This window comes from Trichechus manatus, unplaced genomic scaffold (genome assembly GCF_000243295.1).
Source record: "Trichechus manatus latirostris isolate Lorelei unplaced genomic scaffold, TriManLat1.0 scaffold00056, whole genome shotgun sequence".
NCBI classification, from domain to species: Eukaryota; Metazoa; Chordata; class Mammalia; order Sirenia; family Trichechidae; genus Trichechus; species Trichechus manatus.
Window position 1 is genome coordinate 10437495 of NW_004443992.1, and position 27777 is coordinate 10465271.

At 33.9% G+C, this 27777-nt stretch overlaps 1 protein-coding gene across 4 annotated transcripts in view; it reads left to right on the plus strand.

The window, feature by feature from the left end:
• NBEAL1 (neurobeachin like 1) overlaps positions 1-27777 on the plus strand; it is a 189735-nt gene that overhangs the window by 99388 nt on the left and 62570 nt on the right. For 3 of the 4 annotated variants that reach the window (XM_004378242.2, XM_023733007.1, XM_023733008.1), the window contains exons 12-32: positions 649-747; positions 843-1423; positions 2102-2234; positions 2869-2988; positions 4177-4480; positions 6153-6238; positions 8857-8946; positions 11115-11283; positions 12196-12329; positions 12799-12958; positions 13064-13166; positions 13788-13944; positions 16477-16635; positions 18107-18266; positions 19049-19137; positions 21523-22098; positions 22450-22625; positions 23447-23600; positions 23887-24015; positions 26177-26482; positions 26576-26725. In XM_004378242.2, coding sequence (XP_004378299.2) covers positions 649-747; positions 843-1423; positions 2102-2234; positions 2869-2988; positions 4177-4480; positions 6153-6238; positions 8857-8946; positions 11115-11283; positions 12196-12329; positions 12799-12958; positions 13064-13166; positions 13788-13944; positions 16477-16635; positions 18107-18266; positions 19049-19137; positions 21523-22098; positions 22450-22625; positions 23447-23600; positions 23887-24015; positions 26177-26482; positions 26576-26725 — 4035 coding nt within the window. The remainder of the gene's footprint in view (positions 1-648; positions 748-842; positions 1424-2101; positions 2235-2868; positions 2989-4176; positions 4481-6152; positions 6239-8856; positions 8947-11114; positions 11284-12195; positions 12330-12798; positions 12959-13063; positions 13167-13787; positions 13945-16476; positions 16636-18106; positions 18267-19048; positions 19138-21522; positions 22099-22449; positions 22626-23446; positions 23601-23886; positions 24016-26176; positions 26483-26575; positions 26726-27777) is intronic. The other variant, XM_023733009.1, reaches the window with a different exon arrangement.

Consider the following 27777-nt stretch of genomic DNA (forward strand, 5'->3'; position numbering starts at 1 on the left):
TCGTGGTGTATTATTTTTTTGATATGATGCTGAATTCTATTGGCTAGAATTTTGTTCAGAATTTTTGCATTTATATTCATGAGAGATATTGGTCTGTAATTTTCTTTTTTCGTGACGTCTTTGCCTGGTTTTGGTATCAGCGTTATGCTGGCTTCATAGAATGTAATTCAGACATTTTAAGGTACAAAGAGCAGAGAAAAAAATCTTTGTACCCATTTTTTTTCTAACTACCACTCAAAATTGCCGGTACTTTTAATCTAGTTGTTTAGGACTGCTGCCTGACTTTTGTTACCCCCAAGCCTTTTATTTAGACTTCATCTAATACTTTATTGTTTTGCCCTCACTTAATACTCTATTAATTACAAATCAAGTGAAAAGGTAATCATCATGTGCCCTAGTTTGCAAGAATATAATACTTTGATATTATACAATTATTATTAATAATCATTTATCTTTGCATTTTGTAAGATTATTTTAACTTTGTATTCCAGAAGACATATGGAATATATTTTAAGATGAAGGTATGATTTAAGAAAACAGAAATATTGAACTCATAATCTTGATTTAATATTAAGTCAATATAATTAATATTCCAACAAATTCAGTCTTTGAAAATGTGATTTGATATATTGTTTTCCTCTCCCCTAGGAAGTTTTTAAAGAAAGAATTGGTTATACACATATGTTTGAGGTATTAAAATCACTGGGCCAGCCACCACTGGAACTTCTTAAAGAACTTATGAATATGGTGAGTTTTTTTAGCTTTATTAAAAGAATCTCCATTATCAAATATCTCCACATCGCAGTTGTAACTTACCTTTTGTCTTTTATGTTGCTTTCTAGGCAGTAGAGGGTGACCACACTTCAGTTGGGATTTTGGGCATTAGTAATGTCCAGCCTCTTTTGCTTCTTATCCAGTGGCTTCCAGAGCTAGAATCCCATGACCTGCAAATCTTCATCTCTGATTGGCTGAAAAGAATTTGTTGTATTAATAGGCAGAGTCGAACTACTTGTGTCAATGCAAACATGGGAATTCGAATCATTGAAGCCCTTGATTTCCATTCTTCCCTCCATCGAGCTTGTGCTGAGAACTTGATTGCACTCCATGGTTCCTTGGGGAGTCAGTCAGTGAGCTCAGAAGAAGTCCGTCGGCTACTAAGATTGTTGAGAGTGGATGAATTTGAGTATATTCACCCATATACCATTCCTGTGACTCGAGCAATCCTGACAATGGCCCGGAAACAAAGTCTTGAGAGTGCGCTGCAGTATTTTAATTTGTCACACAGTATGGCAGGAATTTCTGTGCCCTCCATACAGAAATGGCCGGGGTCTGCCTTTTCCTTCAATGCTTGGTTTTGCTTAGATCAGAATCAGTTGACTGCTGGCATTGCTAACAAAGGAGGAAAAAGAAAACAGTTGTACAGGTAATGGTACAAGTTATGGAATATAAATGAATACTGTCATAACAATATGTGCTCTGCTTCTTGAACAGAAATAAGCTTTTTTAAACATTTAGTCTTTAAATGTACAATAATGTATCTAAAGCCTCTTCATTATTTGGCTGCATGCAGTTTAATTATAAATGCTTTCTTTCTTTCATAATAATAACTGCATATCTCAGATATGTTGCTAGTTAAGTTCCAAGGCCAGTTTAGAAACAATATTCCTTCTTAAAAGTGGTGTGAAAAAGGAGAAAAAAGGAATAATAAACTTGAAACTGAGTGGTTGTCTCTCAAAACTTCAATAATCATTTTTAATATGCTTTATGATACTTAATACCTTTATTCATGCTTTCTAATAAGAATGTTTATCTAAACTTAGTCTTACTTGGAGAATTCTGAAGATTTGAAAATTTGTAGTTTTACGATGATTTGATAATAGAACTCCACTCATAAAGCTACCTTTTATAATTTATTAAACTCTTACGCCCAAAAAGCATTTAAAAATCCTCTCTGAAACAAGATTGGACTACTGTGTGGCAGAAGAATTTAAACCACAAGATTATTGATAAAGATAGGCCGGCTTGATGGTTTTGTGTGCTTCAGTGACAGTGAAACTGAACAACTGACTTCAAAAGTCCTGATAATATATACTTTTGTTAGTTTTTTTACAGGAAGTGGCATAGGTTTTGAAGCTTTCATTACCCATTCTGGTATGTTAGTTGTGGCAGTGTGCACCAAAAGAGAATATGCAACAGTAATGCTTCCTGACCACAGTTTCTGTGATTCCCTTTGGGTAAGGCTTTAGGACATCACTTTTAACTTCTTGATTCTTTCGTTTAACAGACACACAGTTTGGTGCATGTACCTCAGGAGTTGTCATCTGCTTTTTGAGACTTGATTAATTTTTACTTTAAAGTTCTATTCATATTAAAGTTACATATAATGAGGTTAATTCCGTTTACCATCACATCATGGATTCAGCACTAATCATTTTTCTGCTAAAGGAATGAAAATGAAATGTTATAATTTCTTTATGTTTTCCTTCAAGTTCAGTTTTGAATTCCAATTTATAATGATAACAAAGGTTGTTAAAAAAAATGCACTTCTTTTCCTTTTCTTAAAATATAAAGTGCCTCTCATTAGAAAAATTGGTCCTAAAGAATACTTATTGACTTGGAAAATTTACAAAATTTACTGTTATAGTTGTATGCAAATTTTCAGAAATAGGCTGAAGTGCTTTTACAGTACTACAGAAAAAAAATCCTTACTTGGTTTGAGATCATTATTTTAATCAGTATTTAATCAGCTAAATCTTAATGTTTTATTGTTCACACAAACTATGTATAGAGTAATACTCTGAAAACATTTGCCAGTTCCAAAGATATAATGTAATTTTAGCTTTTTAAATATATGTTTTACTTCACCAGCACAACGTAACCATTGTTCACATGCCTGGAAAAAGGCCCTTTGGTCAGAGCCTTGTCTATATCTACGACAATGGACAACAGAAGGTCTCTGCCCCTCTCAGATTTCCGGCCTTGAATGAAGTAAGCACATCTAACCTATATTAGAGGCCCAATTGATTAAGAATTCTTAAAATTTTTCAGTTTAATGTAAAAGGTTTGTTCTCTTTATTCTAAATATGTGCCCATAAATTTTAAAGTAGTCTCTATATAGTGAAATACAGTCAGTTATTATTTAATTCTGTTAGCCTGTCATCATTAGATGAAGTCAGACAACATGTAATAAAGAAAAACAATTCAAGGAAGAATAACAAATGCAGTTAATGGCTTGGGAAAAAGACCTATAATAGGAAAGTCAGAAGAATTGAATAGATCAGAGCAAAGGATTACTTACTCAAGCTCTTGAATTACACAAAATACTTAGAGAGCATTATGATAGACTGTTCTCCAGCTCCACTGAATTTGAAATGATAAACGTAAAACCTTCACATCGTAGTTTGGCTGTGTTGTTGTTGTTAGTTGCCATCCTGTCAGTTCCAACTCATGGCAACTCATTGTGAGCAGAGTAGAACTGCTCTATAGGATTTTCAAGGCCAGAACTTTTCGGAAGCAGATTGCTTGGCCTTTCTTCCGAGGCACCTCTGGGTGAGTTCAGATTGCCAACCTTTCAGTTAGTAGTTGAGCACTGACCATTTGTACCACCCAGGGACTCTTCAGAGGTAGTTAAACATTAGTGTAAAAGTTCTTTGTGAAGTTTTTGGGTAATTTTAAGATGACCTTTTCCTGAAGGTAAGGGAACGGATTTGATTATTTCTCAAATCCTTCTAGTATTCTAATAATTTCTTGTTGCCGTTCATCTTGATGACCATTTCAGGATAACCTTTAAGTAGCATTTTTATACTGATGTGTATAATTCTCGGTTTATAAATTTTAAGGGGAAAAAGCAGTTTTCTCTATTTTAGAATACAGCAAAGTTGGGTTTTTAAAAAAATTTTAATATACACTCATTAAAAAATTAAAAATTTATGAAAAGAGTGAATCATAAAAGTAACATATTCAAATCCCCTGGCCAGAAGTAACTTCTATAATGATTTCTTATGTGTATATACGTATTTACACATCATGATCTAGTAAAAATAAAACTGCTTCCAGTTTTATTTTGAGTGTACTTATTTGCGTCAAGTACAGTTTCATTTTAAATATGATGGTAGATATTTAATTAAAATTGTGTAAGTTTCTTTTTTTTTTTTTTTTTGGTTTCTTAATTTTTAGCCTTTTACTTCCTGTTGCATTGGTTCTGCTGGGCAAAGAACTACGACTCCTCCGCCATCCCAAATCCCAGATCCACCCTTTTCTTCTCCCATTATGCCTCATCGGACTTCATTTGGTGGAATCCTGTCATCAGCCTCCTGGGGAGGAACAAGTGAAAAATCAAAATTGATTACCAAATTGATATCAGCTGGAACCCAAGACAGTGAATGGGGCTGTCCCACATCTTTGGAAGGTCAGCTAGGGTCTGTTATCATCTTCTATGAAGCACTACAGCCTTCTCAGGTGAAGGCATTATATTTAGCAGGTAAGCATGCATAGTCATACAGTTTAATTAAAACTAAATATGATTTTTTTCCTGTTGCCTAGAGCAAGGTTTGCCTTCTTCATCTGAAGCATATATTTGGTCTAAATAGTGTATTTATTTTATTCTCAAGGTCGAGAAGGGAGAGTGTTGACATGTTGTGGGATTGTTAACCAATGTCATAATATGTGTACTGACTGTTTAATGAGAAGCTAGTTCTGTAAACCTTCATCTAAAGTACAATAAAAAAAAAAACTTCTGGGTTTTTCTTCTGTAAAAAGAAGTATTTCAGATACCTTCCGTGATACTTCCAATACTTTTGACAGATTTTAATAAATTGATGTAACAAAATATAAGCCTGTCTGCATAAGAAATCATGTGACTGAATATAAAATCATATGAATCTTGTCCCAAAATTTGTCATTTTCATAATTGATATATTAATATACCTGAAGAATTCATGAGAGTTGTAGAATTAGGAGTCCTTAGATAAGATTAAGGAACCCTCATGATTACTTTGAAACCAACCGAAGTATTTGAAGGAGACCTGCAATCTAAACTCCAAGTTAATATTAAGTCATTTAGGGCAGTCATTATAGCTGTTATGGCTTGGATTTTGTTCTTATAATTTTTCCCACTTATAATCCTACTCTTATAAATAATAAGTGTTATATGGTCTTTATAATTATTATTTATAATGGCTGTATAATATTTCATTAGATTCATAGTGCATGATTCACATGGGTTGTATATAATTTTTAATGTTGATATAAATTTCAATTGTTAAATATGATAAACTGTGCCAGCAGTTTTTTCTTTTTTTTTTTTTTATCATTAATTACTTTTTTTTATTGTACTTCAGGTGAAGGTTTACAGAACAAATAGTTTCTCATGAAACAGTAGTACACATATTCTTTTATTACATTGGTTAACAACCCCATGACATGTCAACCCTCTCCCTTCTCAATCTTTTTTTTTTTTTTGGTGAAAATATGCCAGTAGTTTTTTCTTATTTTGACTTATTTAATTAGGATAAAGTCCCAGGATAGATATTCATAGCTTATGGATTTTTTTATGGCTCTCATTAAATGTTGCCTAATCAGTTTCCAGAAGGGATATACTAGTTTATAATGCCTACCAGTAACACAAGAGTGAACCAGTTTCACCACAACCACAATAAGATGGAATGGTCAATATTGATACCTCCATTATAAGATGTAAAATGGAACCTTGCTTTAATTTGTATTTCTTTGAATTTTAATAAAGGCAAGATTTTTTCCTACTCATTTGCTATTCCATTTCTGTAATGTCTGTTCACTCTATTAATTGTCTTGTTATTTTCTCTTATAAATTTGAATTAGTTTATGTATTATAGATTAATAGAAAAACTTTGTTATATTTGATACTGATTTTTTTTTTAATATCATGTAACTTTCTGTAGTAGAGATTGATCTACCCCCAGACGTTTCTAGATTTTGGATGAATTTCAGGTGATGTGAAAATTAAAGTACATTTTAGCCAGTGTGTTTTAACTATGTTGAGTGACTAGAAACAGCTTAATTTAAAATTGACTTTAATGAGGAATTAAAATTCAGTTTCATTTTGTTCTGCTTATACAGAACCTAGGAAGCCATATCTATTAAATGATGTGTGTGTGTCCCCAAATAATTTTCAGGTCCAAACTGTTTAAGCCCTTGGAAATGTCAAGAGTCTGACATGGCTGACCTGCCTGGTAATGTCCTTCTTCATTACACACCAAAGGTCAGAGTAAATGCATGGACTATCCATCTAGTTCTAACTGTACTGTCAACTAAACTTCCTTTTCTCTTGCTTTAGTCATTTCAGTCAGTAATTGAGAGGGAGGGGCTTGAATTGCTGTTTTAAAAAAATATGAATTTTCAAAGGAAGATGGGAAGCAGAAAAAATTAAGATGCACTTCCACGATTAGGGTTCAGATTCAACCATAAGTAACTCTGTATGTCATTCCAATAGTTTAAATGAGAGTAGTTGTAGCAAGAATTTGTACTAATGAGTTGACTTCAGTAGATGAAACTTGTATTCTCCTAGTGTTCTGGATGAGAGATGAAACAGTATTGTGATCAACTTTTTTTTTTTTTAATGTGATATGAGCAAGTGAAAATGAAACGTTTGCTTCAGAAGGAGAAAAGAGAAATTACCTATATACATACTATGCCCAGTCCTTTTTCTTTCAAGGGCCTGTCTAGCATAAATAATTGAGGTCAGCAAGGACTAAGGGAAGTTAAGTGGAGTAGAAGTGAAGTTGATTGGAAGTTAAGATAAAAGGTAGAATTGGGAGGATGAAAAGGAAGAATGACATAAAACAACAATATCAGTTGCTTTCATTATCCTCACTGTTACATTGACCCAGGAAATGCTTTTGTTGTATGAGATTATACATTATAGAATATCTTTTTGTAGTTTAGCTGAGTGGTACATGGTCATAATTTATTTCTTTGAATACTTATTTGTTATGATATTTGACATAATAAAATTTTTTTTGCCAGTTGTATTTTTCCCCAACTTTTTATTTTGATAAATTTTGAACCGAAAAAGAAGTTAAAAGAATAGTAAGGTGAAATCCTATATACTTTTCACCTAAATTCACCAATTACTAACATTAGCATGTTAACACCAATTATTAACAGTTTTTCATTTTGTACTCATTTATAGGAGATGTTTAGTCATCCATATATATAAGATTTATTGAGTGTTTACTCTTTGCCAGGTACTGGAATAAACTGTTAGGATACAAAAATGAATAAAGTCTCTGGCCTTAGGCTTATAGTCTAAAATCAAATAAACATGTAAACAAATAAGTGTAATATAAGTTTATGAGCATGTATTTTTCTTTTTAGCTGCCATTTGTTGGATACTAAAATACATTAAGCACAATGCTAAGTGCTTTACATGTATTGTTTTTTTTTTTTTTTCTTTTAAATCTTCACAAAAACCCTGAGGGGTATGTGTTATTAGCTGTATCTTTTCTAAGCTTTGGTATTCTGAGGCTCAGTAAAGATAAGTTACTTGCTGAGGCTCATCTTTAATGTATGGTAGTGCTGGGGTTAGAACCCAGCCTGTTTAACTCATCCTTAACCACTGTACTGTATTTTTGTGTTTAAATTTTGCACAAAATACAATGAGGGCATAAGGAGAGAGTGATTGGCTCTTCCAGTAGGTTAGAAGATCAAAGAGAAGATGGTTTATGTCTTAAAAGGCCAAGGTGGGAGGGATATACAATGCAGGGTGAGCAGTACATACAAAGGCATAGACTATAAAACTGGATTCTACATGTATTTGGGTACCAGGTACTGAGCAGGAGGAGAGCACATCAGGATATGAGATTAGAGGGCAAGTATAGGCTGGATTATAGCAAACCTCTTATGCTAGACTAAATAGTAGGCAGTGAATAGGATTTTAAGCACAAGAGTGATATCATCAGGTTAGCATTTTAGTAAAAAGTCTTAAGCCGCAGTGTGAAAGATGAATTGAAGGAATGAGAGACAAGAGGCAGTGATCTCATTAGGAGATTATTGTGATAGGAGAGGCCATAGATACACAGTGTTCAAACTAATATATTAATGGGAGAAAGACATTTCTCTCCCCTGAGACTGATACACATTTCACTGAGTTAAATGAGGTTTTTTAGTTTTATTAAAGCAATTTTTCTCAGTTGTTTTAAGAGGAAAGCAAGAACTGCATATGTCTATTGATGTACTAAAATTTGTAGGTTTCTTTATTTTCTTTTGGAATAGTGATTAGATTCAAGGATGCTTCGTTACTGCAAATTCACAGATTGAATGTGATGTTACATGCTTTATAAGCCTTTATGAATGGGAGTTAACAAATGACTTTCTAGAGTTTCTGAGCTCTTAATCTGAATATAAGCAGAAACATCTGTCAGTAACATGATCGGATTTTCATACTGTGATGTATCTTTCTGTTCTGTAATTTCCATATCTCACATTTTAGTCACACATTTTATGTGTATTATAAAATTGTCCCTAGGGAAGTAATGAAACACTGAATTAAAAATCAATGAAAAAAACATGTTTGCATATGTTGGTTTAAAAGAGAAAAAACTTAAAACAATGTGATTGGCGAATGGTAAGTTCTAGCTATAGCTCATTCTGACAAGCACCAGTGGCCTGCTTTTGATGAGTAAGTGCTTTAGAATCTATCTCCTGATTGTTTCTTTTGAGAGACAGAGAACAGTAATACAGAAATTCCTATTGTGGGCATTTTATCATTGACTATACCATATACCTTTTAAAATTATGATGAAATGTTTCATATGTGGTTAAAGTTATATTTTATCCCAATTGCACTTACCTGTTTGACATACTTTTCTTTATTCTTAGGCCTGCAAAAATCCAATCTGTCTTGATTTATCTACTAATTGTTTCCATGGAAGGTTAACAGGAAACAAAGTAGTGAACTGGGACATTAAGGTAAATTAATGATAATTGCTAGACATCATATTATGTAAATTTACTAATTCTTTTAAAGAGTTTATCTTTTAAGCACCACCGGATTGATCTGGATAATTGTTGTTATATGCTGTTGAGTTTATTCCGACTCATGGAGACCCAATACGACAGAGTAGAGGTGCCTCATAGGGTTTCCTGGTGGATTCAAACTGCTGAATGCTTAAGCATTGCTGTACCAGAGCTGCTGACCTGAATAATAGGTCCCAGTTAACATGTTTGCTGTCAGTAATTGAATGACTATAGTAGTGACTGTTTGATTTGCTTGAAGTTAGTTATCTTCTTCTATGATATAAGACATATCTGTCTTCTCTCATAAGAAAAAGATGCTGCTTTAGTCCATTACCCTACTTTAAAGGTGTTTAATCCCTGTAGCTATGTGGTAGATTCCTACCGCTCCTAACCTTTTCCCTTTCTACTGTCTCTTGTCCATTAGCGTTAAACAAATTCAGATCTTTCTGAGTTTACATAGATGAGTAACCTTTCCTCTTCTGTATCTTACCTTGTCTGCCTCCTTCACCTGTCTCATCTTTATGTCTCAGCTAGAACTTTGCTTCCATCTAGAAGCCTCTACTTACCTTCCAAGACTGAGTTAACTGCTCTTGTCATACGTACCCATAGCACTGTATTATTTCACTTATCATGATGACTGGTAACTGTTTGCTTGCTTAACTCTCCAGTAGTCCTTAAGGATGTTGAGGGAGGGGCCACTGCATTCGTCACAAGTGTCTGGCACATGGATGTTCAGTAAATATTTGTTGACTGAATGATTGAATTAGTAAAGGTTACTTAGACTAATATGAAAGTCAGAGATATCCTCTTTCTTTAATATAGTATTTCCTTAAAAGATATCTTTAATAGAAATTATAGCCTAAGTGAAATTAAAAAAAATATGAAAGATAGTTACAAGGGAACTTGTTGGTAAACAGCAAAAAGCTTATCTTCTAGTCAATTAACAACCAGTCAGACATGCTTATTGTTCCAGTGAGACTGAAATCATTAACATAATTCTGCCATTGTAAAATGAATTCATCAGTTAGTATTAATCTCATGTTATTCATATGGTATAAAGCATTTTTCTCTTTAACTTTGAGATAGGAACACTTATTCTTATCTGTTAACATAGTAAGATTTATAATATGATTAAAAATTCATATTAATTTTTGCCGTCACTCTATGAGTGGTTTTACAAGGCTAGTTCTATCTATTACTTGCATGTAGATAGCTGATTATTTGTGCCATGTCCTATACCAGAAAACCAAAGGAGTCTTTGGTACCTTGGGTTAGAGCTATGTGGATTAACTACTTAGATTTTTTACTTATGTGGAAGTTAAGAAGTAACAGAATTACCAGAGAAAGACAATTGTATTTTTATACTGCAGCAAAATCAAAGACAAAAAAGTTAAATGGCAATTGGGAAAAAATATTTGCCATCCAGAAAGCTAAATTTGGATGTAATTTTCTTAGAGCTCTTAAAAATCAATATGAAGAGGTTGTTTACAGAAAAAGAAGTACAAATGATGGATAAACATTTGGAAAAGATGCTCAACTACTCATAAATTCAAATTAAAACAAAAATGAGATAATTTAAAAAGTTGTCAAATGATAGAAATTTAACGACCCGATAAAGTAATGTGTGAGAAGAGTGTGGGAAAATGGACTCCTGCACTTTGGTGGATATGTGAAATAATGAAATACTTGAAAGGCAATTGGGCAGTTTCTATGTGGTAAAAAATTCCCCTTGACCCAGCAATTCCAATGCTAGAAATTTATCTTAGTCAAGTTATTGTTTAAAACTATTTATTACAGCTTTATTTACAGTAGGAAAAAATAGGCACCAATTTAAATATCCTAATAAAGGACTGGTTAAATAAATTATTCTATAGCCATACAGTGACATAACATCTAGTTCTGTTTTACAGTCAATGAAACTGAGACCCTGAGAGGCTGACTAGCCCAAGGTCACACATATAATAAGTGATAGAGGCAGGTTATTCCAGATACCATACTTCTAACGTCTTTGCTGTACATTATAGTGTACAACTATATGTTACCTAAAGGTTTAGCAAATTGTAATCTTATACATACAGTGTAGATATATGAAGATTAAAAAATTGTAATTTTTTTTTCAGGACATCATAAACTGCATAGGTGGATTAAATGTATTCTTTCCCTTATTGGAACAAATCAGCCACTTCAGTGAAGGGCAGATCCCTGAAGGAACGAATGAAAGCACAGTTTCTGAATTGATAACACCTGTAGAAGGAGATTGGGTGGTATTGACCTCCACAAAGACATCAGGTATTAAGATGGAATTAACACAAAATAGTCATTGAGAAACTTGAGACTTAATTGGAAAATTGATTAAAACACGCTTGTTGTTGTTAGGTGCTATTGAGTTGATTCCAACTCATAGCAGCCGTATAAGACAGAGTAGAACTGCTCCATAGGGTTTCCAAGGAGCAGCTGGTGGATTTAAACTGCCGACCTTTTGGTTAGCAGCGGAGATCTTAACCACTACACCACCTGGGCTCCAAAGCACCCTTAGGAGGAAGCGTAACTATTTGTGGCTGTAGCAGCAGCCCATCCCTAATTTTACTAATATAGTTCAGAAACTTTGTAATACTATGATAAAAAAAAATTCAGTTGTTGGTTTTGTTCTTGGCTATCCCTAATTTTTAATGGAAATATAACAACATTATTAAATTTATGGTAGAGAAAATATTTACATGAATGTATAAATATATGTACCTACTCCTCAATTATTGACTCTCTCATCTGACATTTTGCATTTATGACAATAGTAAAATATCTATTATCCAGCTATTTTACGCATTGATGACATATGTCTGGCTATGACTCTTTCATGACCAATGGGACATACAGCACCCACCTAGATTTTCTGCCTCTTGGGTCCAGAGGGATTTATGTGTCCCACATAATATTTTGTGACCTGATGTAGTCATCCTCCATTTTTGCATAACGCCAATTCTTGCATAATGACCTGGTCTTTGGAACCTAACCATGTCGATAAGTGAGGAGTGTGTGTAATATGCAGTTGCTGCCCTCTCTGATGTTTATGTTCTGTAAGTAAGCCTTGGAGGCAAACTGCTGAACCAGATTCCTTCTTTGTTAAAATATACATTGTGATATTGAAATGTAATATAAAAATGATAAGAATAATTATAATTATTGACTTGTTCACGATTCCAGAGTCAAGACTAGAGAGAAATTTAGTTGCAACATTTATTTTGATTGTGAAGCACTTTATTCAGAGACATCCTATCAACCAAGACAATCTTATTCACTCCCATGGAGTTGCAACTCTTGGTGCCCTACTTCAGAAGGTGAGCCAGTCTAACATAATGTGGATATAGCTGATGATTGTAATTAACAGTAGGTTTTGAGGTTTTTCTTCCTACTAAATGTGTTTTTAAAAATTACAGTAGTATTGCTTAAGTTAAATTAATGGATATTATTTGTTTCACAAGAAAGTGTTAAAAACTTTTATTGAATCACTTTGTGCGAGAATGACTTATTTTAGGTATAGAACTTGTAATATATGGGACTTTGTTTTTAGCTTTGGCATGTGGGATATTTGATACATCTAAGACTCTATTTTAGGAATATGCCATAGGAAAAATATGTTTTTGCTTTATATCAGAAAAAAATAATTTTTAAGTTGTTTATGTTTTTCTAACCAAAATTTTAATGTTTTTATAGTTGGTAGGTGGTCTAAATTAATCATTTGAAACTATACCTTAATGACAATTATTTAAACTGAACTTTACAGAACCCTCTCTGTTTGAATTTCAGGTGCCAAGCACCTTGATGGATGTAAATGTACTGATGGCAGTTCAAATATTAATTGAGCAGGTGTCATTAGAGAAAAATATGCAGCTCTTGCAACAAATGTATCAGTATTTACTCTTTGACTTTCGTATTTGGAACCGTGGAGATTTTCCTTTTCGAATTGGTGAGAGCAGGCTGTTAGATAAAATTTTATAGTTGTTTTAGAAATTTATTACTATGTATGTGACTTTTTTAGGTATATCATTTAAGAGTGAACTTTCTGTTTTAGGTCATATACAGTATATTTCCACCATCATCAAAGACAGCAGGAGAGTTTTTCGAAAGAAATATGGCGTTCAGTTTCTCCTAGATACACTTAGGATTTATTATGGGTATGATGTCTGTGCTCCTTCTCAGTTTGATAATGTTTTCTGTCAGCTACTTGATTGGAAGTTTTAGATTGTTTCTTTTCCAGCAGTTCTAACATCCCTTTACTTTGGAGATTACTATGAGTCAGAATCGACTCAACAGCAACGAGTTTGGGTTTTAACTTCCAAGTGGCAGGATAGTGTGGAGGTTAAGATGGTGAAAAATGAACCATATAGATTGGGTTTGAATCTTTTGTTTTGTTAATTGTGTAGCCATCGGCATGTTACTCAATTTCTCTGTGCTTGAATTTCCTCATCTGTGACAAGGAGATAATAAAACTATGACCTAGGGTTGTTTTCAGGATTAAATTAAATGAGTTAGTATGTGTAAAGCACTTAGAACTATACCTGCCACATAGTGGGTGTTCTATAAATGTAAGCTGTTCTATTATTTTTAATGTTTGCTTCTGAAACTTTTAACTTCAAAAAGTTTTCCTTAAAAAGAAAAAGAAGTCAAAGATACCATGAATTCTAATTATTACGTAGAAGGATCTATTCCTTATCTGTGAAGTCTTTTCTATACAAAAAAGACAAAAATGTAAAAATTAAAATTTTTAATTCTTGCTCTTTGGCTTTCACTTTCAGGAGTGGTTGTAAATATAATGAGCTGTCTCTAGATGATATTCGAACAATAAGGACATCTTTGTATGGACTAATTAAATATTTTCTGAGCAAAGGTGGAACTCATGAAGAGATACAAAGTATTATGGGTTACATAGCTGCTGCCAATGAAGAAGAACAGGTATTATGCCTGAGATAAATCTGTTTTTTCTTTTTAACATTTAAATTTCTATAACACCTTATAAACTTATATTTGGTTAATTAATATATTAAACATTTTAAAAATAAAATGCATCAAGTGTCACATAATAATATTGTGCAGTTAAAGAAGTAAATTTTGTATACTAACTGGAAGTTTAATAAAATAGATGGCAATACAATTAAATATTTTAATTAGCTAGAAAATACAGTACATGGCTTTGTCTGGCAATTATGAAGCTTATTTTTCTAGCTCACATGTATGTCTTTACTATCGTCAAAGTTACTAGGCAGATTTCTAAAGTAAATTTTAACATAATCTAGTTTCATAAAAATTTTGCATAAAGACTAAATTATAAATATATTCCTATTTTTTAAATACTTCCACATACATTATTTAATTCTTAGAACTACCCTTTAAGACAAGTAGTACTCAGTGTATGGTCTCTCACCAGCTTTACGTGGGAATTTGATAGACACGCAGATACTTGTCCCCCATCTTCCCATCTACTGAGTCAAGCCCTCTAGGACATTCTGATGCACAGTAAAAATTGACAACCACTGTTGTAAAATATACAGAGCAGGAATTATTCTTCCCATTTACACATTTGGAAATATAGATATTTAGAGAGATTATGTGACTTAACTTAGAAAGTCACACAGCTGATAAACTTGGGGCTGGTACCCAAGAGTATTTAGTGTTTTTCTGTGCTCTTACCACTTTCAGCATCACAAAGTTGAGCAGCCTTAATTTATGTTGACTGAAATATTTTTCCACTTTACCATTATGTAATATTCATTGTGTGCGCAGTGGTTACATGACTTCATAACTGGTATTACATAAATGAGCTAACAGGCTATTTTCATGTAAGCTTGGACTGTTTAGAAGAATGAGTAGCCATCTGTCATGGATTGAGTTGTGTCCCCCTAAAATATCTGTCAACTTTTCTAGGTCGTGATTCCCAGTTTTGTATGATTGTCTACTGTTTTGTAATCTGAGGTGATTACCCTATGTGTTGTAAATCTTTCACTATGGTATAATAAGATGGATTAGTGGCAGTTATATTGATGGAATCTACAAGATTAGATAGTGTCTTAAGCCAATCTCTTCTGAGATATAAAAGAGAGAAGCAAGCAGAGAGAGAGAGGAACCTCATACCACCAAGAAAGCAGCGCCAGGAGCAGAGTGCGTCCTTTGGACCTGGGGTTCCTGCACGGAGAAGCCCCTAGTCCAGGGATAGATTGACTGACAAGGGTCTTCTTCCAGAGCTGACAGAGAAAGCCTTCCCCTGGAGCTGATGCCCTGAATTTGGACTTGTAGCCTACTACACTGTGAGAGAATAAATTTCTCTTTGTTAAAGCAATCCACTTGTGGTATTTCTGTTATAGGAGCACTAGATGACTAAGATAGCATCTTGTTTCATGATTGCTATATTGTCTATCATATGGCTATGATTCATTGCCAGTGATATTTTCTTGATCAATTTAGTCAAAAGGTTATTTGTTGAGAACTTAGTATATACACAGAATAATTCTGTAAGTTGCAACTGATAACAATGATGAATGAATTATCATTCTTATTTTTAGTCTATTGGAGCAGGGGTCAGTAAGAGAGGTTTATGAATAACTATGAATCAAAGAGGAGTCTAATAATATCTGTAACAGAGATACAAAGTACTGTTCTCACCTTCCATGTGGGAGACCTGGGTTTGATTCCAGGCCAATCCACCTCAGGAGCAGCCACCATCTGCCTGACAGTGGAGGCTTATGTTTTGCTGTGATGCTGAACAAGGTTCAGCGGAACTTCAGACTCAGACAGACTGGAAAGAAAGGCCTGGCAATCTACTTCTGAAAAATCTGCCAGTGAAAACTTTTTGGATCACAACAGTCTGATCCTTTTGTGCATGGGGTTGCCAGTGTTGGGGGCTGACTTGATGGCAGCTAACCAACAACAGCAATAACATGAGGTTGTCATAGGAGAGTATTACATGTAAAGGAGACCAGGAAATGTGTTATGGAAGAGATGGCTTTTTATATGTACAGAACAGCATAGGTATAGTTTAAACAGGTGAATATGGGTAGGGAGAGGATATCAAAAGGAAGTGGAATAAGCCAAAAAGTATGTCGGAAGGAAAAGACAGTTGTTTCAGAAGCTATCAGTCCAGTTAAGCTAGAATGTTAGGGTATATCCAAAACCAGATCAAACCAGGTGGAGTGAGTCGATTCCAACTCCTGGCAACCCCGTGTGTCAGAGTACAACCGTACTCCATAGGGTTTTCAGTGGCTGTTTTTTTGGAAGTAGATTGCCAGCCAGGCCTTTCTTTTGAGGTGCCTCTGGTATACTTCAACCACCAACCTTTCAGTTAGCAGTGACTGTGTTAAGTGTTTGTGCCACCCAGGGACTTCTTAGGGTATATAGGATTTTTAGTTGAATGAGTATTTTATTGCTTATGGCTTTATTTGTACTTCTGTATATGAACGTGGTTATTTGTTTTGTGTTGTTTACTTTTAAAAGCTCTTTGGAATTTTGGACGTACTCTTCAGTCTCCTACGTACCAGTCCAACTAGAGGTCAGCTTTTCTTACTGCTGTTTGAACCAGGAAATGCTGATATACTTTATGCCTTGCTTTTAAATCAGAAGTACTCTGACAGACTAAGAGAAATCATTTTTAAGGTACAAACATTTCTTAAGCATCTTAATAATTTGGGGTATTTATAGGTATATGAATGTACTTGCAACATATCTAAATATGAAAATATAAATTATTTTCATATTTACTTCTAATTTTAAGTTCAATTCATTTTATGATTTTTTTTATGTTTCAATTGTTTGTGTATTAAAAAAAACTAGTTACATTGCAATCTAATAATTCATCAGAGAGGAAAATCCACTTTGTCATACCATCTTCAAAATAAAATCCTTTCATCTCCTTTTTGACTTAAGCTGGGCCTATTTGGAAATTCAGAACACTTTAGCAGTTAATAATGACAATAGGTAACCCTTATGTAGTACTCATTATGTCAGGTACTAAGCACTTTTCATATATTGGCTTATTTAATCCTTGCAGCAACTTTATAAAGTGGGTATTATTATTATCTTCATTTTACAAATGTAGAAACTGAGGCCAGAGAGATTAGTAACTTCTCCAAGAGAATAGAATCTACTTTATTAAGTTATCCAAAATAGTCACTTTGAACTTTGAACTCACCTCACCTTTTTGTTAACTAAAAGTAGAAGAATCAGTTATGTTTCTACAGCCAAGTGCATTGATTTTTTTTCCCCTGTGATTTATTCTCTTGTTCAGTATGCTTAATTGTTTTGTGACACAGTTGTTTCCCCTTACATCCTTAGAATTGTATTATAATGCCTACCGATGGGGTCCTGTTTGGGTTGCCTATGTTTGGTATTCCTAAACTTTTGAAAACAACGGTGCAGTGACAGTGGCCTGACATAGTCTCTCTTGAGTATTGATTGTGGTGACCTATGCTGCTTTTTAAAGCATCTGTCCACGCAAGGGATCCCTTATGCAGATTTTTATTTCTCCAAAACAGCTTTGCAGGGATTGCTCGTGGTATTATTTTGTCAAGATTACCTTTTCATGTAGGGTTTCAGTATTTCATTAAAAAAAAAGTTGATCTCACCCCAGGAAGTATGGGATCACTAATTCAGCCCCTCATTTTAGCATATGGAATTTCTTCAAGAATGTTTCATTATCCTTGGAAATTATTTTGATAACTGTTACGTTAATAGATTACTAGATTGATTCAGAGGTGTCTTATAGACACACCTTTGTTCTCTTGGAAGCTAAAAGGTTTGTTTCTAAGCTTTATCCATAAAGAAGTAAATTTTAAAATTATTTCTATTTTCTTCCTTAAGAAATATATGTAAACTAGAATTTTAAACATATTATTTAATTTTGCATCTCAGTGACAATTCTTAGATACATTTTTTAATAATATGTGTAATATGGAGTATTCCTTCCTATTACTACTGAGTTTTTTTGTTTGTTTTTAATATTTGAGGAATAAGATGATGCTCCAAAAACATTGTAAAGTAATATTTTCTTTAATAGTAATAAGTGAATAGTAAGTGATAAACTGTTTTTAGTTCTGTATATTGAGAAGAATATATTACTTGTAACCAGGTGATGGAACAAATGTTGAAATGCACAAATGTTTATGAACGAAGTAAGCAACGTATTCGACTCAGAGAAGTTGGCTACTCAGGATTGGGACTTCTCCTCAGTGAGACATCTGTTAATACATCTCTCGTGAAAAACCTCACCAATCAAATCATAAATACGGGTACATTTAAGAAATGTTTTCAATAGCAGATTAATTCTACTTGATGGTTCTTTTTTTTCTTCCTGGAGGTTCCTTCCTGCCCCCACCACCACCCCATTAGATTGCTTTAAAAATTACTTGCTATTTGACTCAGCAGTGTTTTCCTTGGATATTGTATCTTGTGTATCTTTGTTGTTATTGTCTCCCGAGGGCATAGTATAGTGCCGAGTATTTGATGGGTCTTCAGTAAATGTTTTATTGACTGAATGACTAAATTAACAATTGAGGCTACATATTGAGAAAAGGGCATTAAAGGAATTACATATAAAAGACTGTCTTTTTCTTAAAGGAGCTTAAGTTCTTAAAGACAAATATGAAAATTAATTTCAGATTTTTTTGTTTCCCAATTTTTATTTTTAAAAGAATTTCGAGTACTTAACTACAAAGTGTAGAATTTATGCCAAGTGCTGGGAATTCAAAAAGATGTTAGATAAAGACCTTTGCCTTGAGTGGTTTACCATGTCTAGATAAGACAAGACATGTACATAAAAAGATAAATAATACGAGCTTAGCAGTATGGACAATATGTTCAGCCAATCAAAGGAAAAGAACAGTTGTTTAGCGTTGGCTCAGGAAGACATCAAATGTTCTAAACTTTTTTTTTTTTTTTAATTTGAACATATCTATACACTCTAATTTTAAAAATGAAGCAATTATTTCAGCATTTATACAACTATTGCCCACAATTCTTTCTTTGGTTATCTCTAGAATTTAATTTTAACTTTTTGTTTTTCCCACCATAGATCCTGTTATTAATTTCAAAGATCTGTTATCTGTGGTATATATATCTCACAGAGCATATATAAATGTCAGAGTGGTCATCTGTAGAAAGGTTCGTAAACTTTTAAGATATACTTTAAATTAGCAGTATCGTTATACTGTGAATAACTTTTGGGTTGTGTGTGTTGTACCAGATGTAGGTTTAAATTTCTGTTATTTTACAAATGATACAATTTTACAAGTAAACAGTTTCCCTTTTTGAGATTTATTAACTTTATGAGCAATCAGTGTATGAATTTGACCTTCTTAGCCCCTAGCCCCACATGGTCTCCTAGAAATATGCCGTTTCCAAAGTCAGAAATTTATTACTAGAGAATAGTTTATCAAGAACCTGCCATGAATATGACCATTTCTAATTCATAGAATATGTTTTAGAGTTTCTAAATCTTTTGAACTTTGTTGAAAGAATTTCCTAGAATTTATGAGTGCAGTGTTTCAACAATGATTAGCCTTTGATGCACCCATTTAACCCTTACGCAAATCAAGAAATAGTTATCCTGGGTACCCCTTCCTGATCATAACCCTCTCTGTCCTCCGCCGGTAACCATTCACCTATCTACTATTTAATTTGCTCTCTTGCTCTTCTTTTCAATTTTGTTCCCTAATTATGTCGTATTAATTTTCTAGATATATATCTTTCTTTCACGGTTGCGTAGTTTTCATTCTGTGGCTGTTCTATAAACTATTATGTGGTTCTCTATTGATGGGCACTTGGGTTGTTTCCTACTTTTTTTGTATTGTAAGCTGCTGTAAAGAACATCTTATATATATATGTGTGTGTGTTTTTATATATACATATATTTTTATATATATATGTATCTTTGCCATTTGTGGTAATATATCTTTAGAACATGGTCTGTAAAGTAGAAATTGCTATGTCAAAGGTTATTTGCATTTTACATTTTGATGAATTTTGCCATATTTTTCTTCACAATAACTATCAGTTTACATTCCATGAACAGTGCGACAGTGACTGTTTCCCTGCACGCTCCTCAACCCTGAGAATTTGAAGCAGGTCATGTAGATTGATCCTTTCCCTTCCACGTGCAATTGGGTAGAAACATATTTCAACGCAGCCAGCTTCTAGTTTTTACCTACTATATGTGTATAAAATAGACATAAAATAAGTATTATTTTATGGAAACTGTAAAGTTGTGAAGTCATGAAACATTTCTTTCCTAAGCAAAACTTAATCTGGAAGAAAGAAAAATTCGTATTCTGCACTGAGAGAGTAATGGTAGCTCACTGATCGATAGCGTTAGTGAAGAAAGAAACGTCACATGTCATTGTGACTCACTGCTTTCTGTATCATGGTCCTGTATTGGTATCATTAATACTGAAGTGTCTGCCAACCTTATTCACCTCCAGCTGTGAAAATTGTCAGATATAGAGCTTTTGTAAAAACAGATGCTCTCAACACTGGGAGCTGAATATGACGTTCTTTTTTTTTTTTAAATCTACCCAGAAATTTATTGACCTTGTGATAAAAATGTCTTAAAGCTCTTAAATGAACTTCTGATAGTTTTTGAGAACTTGTTTTCATCTAAAAATTTTGAAATCATTTGGATAGTAGAGATCACAAGTTGTTACCATGCCAAAGACTACTCTTAATTTCAGCTTCTTATTCAGGTTAAACAGCATCCATCCATCTTACTGAAATTTATTTTTCAGAATTAAAATTTACTTTTTGCTTTGTTTGTACAATATAGACTTAATGATTTTTTTTTTTTGCAGAAGCAACTATTAACTTTGGGGGAAAAGAACGAGATAGGGAAACATTACCCTTGGCATACCCAGGTGTCTGTGTATCCTAGTCACTGCTCTATTCCTAGTGCCTAGAGCTATGCCTGGCATTATTGTAGGTGCTCAATAATACTTGCTGAACAAATGTAGTAAGCTCATGGAAAATATCCAGTTGAGAGAATATAACTTTATTCCCTTTTATATATACCATTGTTCCGTTTATAGTTTCTCTTTGACCAAATTAATACCATGAGTGTCTTGGTATGTAGAGGACCCTTTTAATTACCTTTCCTTTGTTTATCTTTCAGCAAATGTTTGAGTACCTCTTTATATAAGGTACGATGAGTAGTATGTAGATTAGTTAGAAACACAATGTCTGTCTTCCGAAATAGTCTATAATCCAGTTAAGAATATAATCTTTTTAAGGTTGAGAAGTTAGAGGGTTGACATGTCGTGGGGTTGTTAACCAATGTCGTAAAACAATATGTGTACTACTGTTTCATGAGAAACTATTTGTTCTGTAAGCCTTCACCTGAAGTACGATAAAAAAAAAAAAAAAGAATATAATCTTTTTAAATATTCCCATAGTTTCTTATTAAGTTACTTTCTCATTAAAATAACTGAAAAAACTCTATTTTTATTGTAAAGTACGGTGTACTTTTTGAAGAATTTTGTATTCTTAATCTCTTTGCAGATTCTGCAGATTCTGCAGTCCCAACCAGATGCAGCATATCAAGTATCACAGCAAGTGGGTTGGCAAGACACCTTAGTTAGGCTTTTTTTAAAAACCAATTTTGAAAATGGAAATACTCTTAATAAGCACAGTAGGACTGTTTTAATGAAAGACAATGCCACAAATATTTCAGCTGAAGATATTAAGAGGAACTTCGATGAAAAGACAGATGAGGAAAAAATCAGCTCTTTTGCCTCAACTAATGTGTCTTCAGATCAGTGGAGTTTGGAGGATAGACACTCCCTAGACTCAAACACGCTATTATTTCAAGAAGATAGCTCTGTAGGAGAAATGTCTTTCAAATCAGAGAATCAAGAAGACTTTTGGCATAATAACCCTTCACATTTGAGTTTAGATCTCAGTGGAATTGACTCATGTGAACTGAGTGATAGTGGAAGTCAGATGCCAGACAGCCTGCCCAGCACGCCATCCCCAATAGAGTCGACTAAATCATTTTCTGTGCAGCCTGACAAAGAAAGTGGCAACACAAACGATACGGGCTTTAGTGATGACTTCTCTTTATTTGAAAGCCAAGAGGTAATATTCCTTATGTGTCCATGTGCTTTTTTTTTCTTTTCAGTATATCCATTATATACGTCTAATCCCTAGAAATGTGTGAGCAGTTATTAAGAATTTATTATTATATTCATGTGCTAAATTTCATGCTCTAAGACTTAAAAGCCTAGAAGTCACTAGTCTGTGAGCACCTTGAGAGCAAAGCTAGTGTCCTATTTATCTTTGTATGTTAGGGCCTAGTGAAGTGCTAAGTTCATCAAGGCACTTTTAAAATATGTTAATGATCACTATTTGTATATGTAATACTTCTTATGATGAGCTTTTAGCACTTTCTCCTTCCAGTAATTCAATATTACTTTATCTTTTTTATAGAGATGTGAGGAAGAGCTTCTTCAATTACTGACAAATATTTTGAATTATGTAATGTGTAAGGGACTAGAAAAGTCTGATGATGATACTTGGATTGAACGGGGACAAGTGTTTTCTGCACTAACTAAACCAGGAATATCCAGTGAGCTGCTTCGACCTTCAGATGAAATAAAACTAATGTAAGCATTCAGTTGGTGATCTGTCTCCTTCCTTTTGTAGTAGGCAGGAGCCTAAAATAATAAGTTACTGAACACTTATTTATTCAATATCTTCTGTGGCTGTAGAGGGAGAAAAGGAGACATTGTGCTAGGTCCCTTTTCCTGTCTTTTACCTTTCTAGCAGGATCTAGAGAGCAATCCAAAGCTAACTCCAATGTGAGGGGATTTAAATCTTAAATTAATTTGGGTTATAAGTGATGACAGATTACTTATATTGTTTAAATTGTCTTCTGTGGTATCTGAGGACATGATGTACTCTACAAGCTTGTCTAAATTTGAATGTTTCTATGCTAAGGGGAAGGAGTAGTGTTTTGATAAAATTAGTTCTTTAATGCATTTAGGGTTCCCTGAAGATGATAGGACTCTGTAATAATAACACACCAGGGAAGAATTAACCTCTTTCTTCTTCTACCTGGCTAAACTCTGTATGGCGTGATAAGGCTTTTTCTTCCCTAGCCTTTCCAATTTTCAGCTTTAAAGAAATTAACTATCTCATGTAGACGAGAATAGGAGTTATTTTTGTAGCCTTTTTGTAGTAAAAGAAATATAACTTTTACTTTGACCTTTATGATCTTAAGTGTATAAAAGGTAGATAACTCCAAAGATTAAAACATTGCTCCATTGTTATTAAGTACCATCCACACTGTCTTGGTGATACCTGCCAGAGATAGTGTAGCTTGGGAAATGCGGTTCTATTAGTAAGTAACTATTTGTTTGTTTTCCATGTCCTACTATTTGTCTAAATGTATAATGATTTAATGAGGATTTTGTTTTATACATAGTTTGCTACAGAAGATGTTAGAATGTGCAGTCTTAGAAAACAGAGAAGCAAAAACTAATCCAGGAACTGCTAAAAATGCCTTCCAACTCATGCTGATCATACAGGACTTTCTGCAGTCAGAGGGACTAGTTAATTCAAACATGTGGACTGAAAAGGTACAGTAATATCCCTTTAAGATTATATTTTGGGTAGTCGAGGACTTTATTCAAAGTAAGAAATTTTGCATCCATCTTTTTTAGAACACTAATATTCAGTAAACAAAAAGATGTGATTAATAATCAGATTTTGTTAGTTATTAATAAGATAATTCCTTTGGACTTTGCCAACTGAACTTTGAGCTACTTTTTAAGTATTTATGATTTGTATTAGTGTTGGGGAAAACTCATCATCAGTAGATTAAAAAACTTATGTTTTAATTTCTTAATTTTTTCTTTGTGATAGCTTTTAGAGGATATAATGCTGCTCTTCGACTGTCTGTCAATCTGGTATTCTGAAAGTCCTAAATTGATGGAACTCTCTCAAATTCAGATCCAGTTGCTTCTAGGATTCATTGGAAAGGGTAATTTGCAGGTTTGTCAGTTCTTTTGCATTATTTTCTATACTTGCACATAGCATAGGTGTTATTCATGTAATAACTAGATGGTGATGCCTTTTCAGTATTTCAGTTTTTTTTTCAGTATTTCAGTTTTTTAATTAGTTCCAAAAGTACCCGTGATTTCACTTTTGTTTCAGTTTTGTGAGATTAGAAAGGAACTTGAGAGACAGCTAATTAATTATTTCTCCTTGATATTTATGACTCAGTATAGTTTTAAGGTTTGCTTTTAAAGGGTTTACACATAGCTTACGTTAGAAAGCATTACTCATCATCTATATTCAGTGTATCTAGGTGTTATACAGCCTGCTTAGGCTGTTAATATCTGTGCAGTTTAGAGCTTGCACTTTTAGGAAGATTATTTTTAACTTGTTCACATTCATAGTCATATTCATAGACTAAATTGGGGGATTTGGGGAAAGTGTTAGGAGGGTGAAGAAGCTTCACTTTCCAGAAGAGGAGTTAAAGTTTTGAGCTATCTTAGACATTGTTTCCTCTTGATACTCTCTACTTCATCAAGATTTGCATGGAAAGGACTGCCTGAGGTCAATTCTTGTTGGCTTGGCCTGCAAAGACCTGTGCGTACAGCTCAGACCAGCGCTGTCCTGAATTGTGGCACAAACACGTTCTAGAAGTGATGGCAGGTTCTAATATTTTCTTCTTCTCTCACTCACTTTTCTTTATTTTGGAAGAAATAAGATCTAAAAGGGAAAAGGAGACACAGTAGATCATTTGTCCTGCTTTGGTTAGAAGACATGGATCTTTTCCAGCTTAGACAAAAGGAGTCCTCTTTATGACCTAATTTACCTACCAACACTGGGTTTAAGGCTAAAGCTTAATAGTAATATAGAGTATTCTTTGCCTGGCTTTGTGCCCTGAATATGTATTTTCTTGGGAACCTTAAGGGTGGTTAGGTTTGTGATCAAGGTCTTGGTCTCCTATGTACCTGTCCTTTATGTATCTGAATGCTTTTGGTTCCAAGTAACAGAAACACTTACTCAAACTGACTTCGTTAAGGAGATTTATTGGCTCATATGATTGAAAATCGCATAATTAAAATGAGTATAAGGCATGATTTAGTCAGGGCTCCGGTTTCATTTATTTGCTGTTCTCACAACTCTTGATCATGTGTCAACTTTCTTGAGCCGGCTTCCCTTATGGCCACAAAATGGCTGCCAACAGCAATTGAGGCTACATGCTTTCTTATTCATATTTAGGGAAAAGCAAGTGCTTCTGCCTGTAGTCATTGTTGGTAGACAGTTCTCCACGAGTCTCTCATGTTTCTACATATTTGCAAACAGAGGCACAAGCTAACCTGATTATGAACTTTCTTTTTGAAGGTTGTATAGTGAACAACTTTGGGAAGTCGAGGTAGTGTCTCCCTCCAGAGCAAAGGGCAGGCTTGTTTACTGCTCATTATAATAAAGATAATGTCTCCCTCTAAGATAGGTCAGGCAGGCTTCCTGCACAGTATAAAAGATTTGAGGTCCCTATGCCCAGGGTTCCTCTCTTGTAGTGCAACCACTACACGTGCAGGCATCATCTAGTCCTGTTCATCTTTCCCTGTGGGAATTGTAGTTTGGGGAGCCAGCTCAAATGTTGATATTGTGACTACTGTTATTGCTGAGGATCTTTGTCTCTGACCCAGGAGTCCCATATCTTCTGCCAGCATCCATGAAACTGACAGGCTAACTTGTTAACTTGGAGGTAAGGTAACATCTGAGACCCTTCACAGTTCTTGGCAGTTAGTTTGGAAAGGTTCTGAGCTTGCACTGATAGGGCCACCCCTGAATGAATCTCTGTGACAAAGGCAATGACATGAGTTGACTGATTAGATATGAGTTACCTGAACCAGACACTGGCAAGGGGTTCGATATTCTGTTTATCTTATATTTTTTAGAACCTATTGTTGGAGCTAGAGATGGGGTCATTCCCCATCCCTTGCAAACTATAGGATAGGATAGGATCATAAATTACCCACCATAACTTTTCTGTGTATTCCAAATTAATAAATATGAATTACTTTTTTAATTAAAAAAAAAAATTAAGAGAAGCTAAACAGAACTTTTGCTGTCATTAAGTGTCTGCTCTTTTTTTTTTCAGTCTCTTTTTTCTCACCTACACTATTTTTTCCTCCAGGTTTGTGCAATGGCATCAGCAAAGCTCAATACACTCCTTCAGACCAAAGTGATTGAAAATCAGAAAGAGGCATGTTATATCTTAGGGAAGCTGGAAAATGTTCTAAGTCAGTCAATCAAGGAACAAACTGAAATCTACTCATTTCTGATTCCCCTTGTTCGTACCCTGGTTTCCAAAATTTACGAGCTTCTCTTCATGAACTTACACCTGCCTTCTTTACCTCTTACCAATGGTAGCTCCTCCTTTTTTGAAGATTTTCAAGAATATTGCAGTTCAAATGAATGGCAGGTTTACGTAGAAAAATATGTAAGTTTTACCTTTTTTGAGCAAAATTTTTTTCTACTAAATTATTACTTTTGTAGAAATACATATTAAATTTTGTATATATTTTTTAATAAGATTGTACCTTATATGAAGCAGTATGAAAGCAGTACATTTTATGATGGTCGTGAGAAAATGGCACTTTATTGGAAAGATTGTTATGAAGCCTTAATGGTGAATATGCATAAACGAGATCGTGAAGGAGGGGAAAGCAAACTGAAATTTAAGGTAAAAATTATTAAATGTTTTTACTATCATGGTTATTCATGTTGATGACAAGCATTTAATATTCAAATGAGAGTAACACCAAGCCGAAATTTGAAAACAAATAGTATTTTCTATTGTTTGCCTGAAAATTATATCAAAATTGAAGGAAGAAACAACTGTGATCAGTAATGGCTAAAATAAATTAATAGCAAAATGTTCTATAATGGTGATTATGTAAAAACTATTGAGCTGATGGTACATTAGTAGATACCTCTAAGGAGGGTGGATATATATCAGTGGTTAGAGGGAAATTTATAGCACTAAATTTAAGTCTGCCTTAAGCTAGAAAAAGAAAAGTACTCTAAACCCATAGCAAGCAGGAATTAATAAAGATAAAAACAGAAATCAATGATATTAAAAACAGAAAAACAGTAGAGAAAAATCAATGAAATCAAAATCTGGTTCTTCAAAATATCAATAAAGTAGACAGACTTCTAGCCAGATTGACAAAGCAAAACAAGAGAAGTAAAAAATTACCAATATCAGGGAACAAAGAGGGATATCACCATTGACCCCACAGACATCAAAATGATAATAAGAGAATCAAACAAATGAACAAATATTTAAATTTGACAACTTAACTGATACAGTCCAATTTATTGAAAGACATAAATTTCCAAAACAAATTCAAGAATAAGCAGACAACATGAATAGTCCTCCAAAAAACCAAAAACTGAACCCATTGCTGTCAAGTTGATTCCAACTCGTAGAGACCCTACAGGACAGAGTAGAACTGCCCCATAGGGTTTCCAAGGCTGTAAATCTTCATGGAAGCAGATCGTCGCATCTTTCTCTTGCAGAGCAGCTGGTGGGTTCAAACCGTTGACCTTTCGGTTAGCAGCCGAGCACTTAACCACTGTGCCACCAGGGCTTCTTTGTATAGTCCTACATCTATTAAATCGAGTTTGTAATTAAAAACCTTCCAAAAAGGAAGACTCTAGGCCCAAATGGTTTCACTGGCAAATTCTACAGACATTTAATGAAGAAATTCCACCAGTTCCTCACTATCTCTT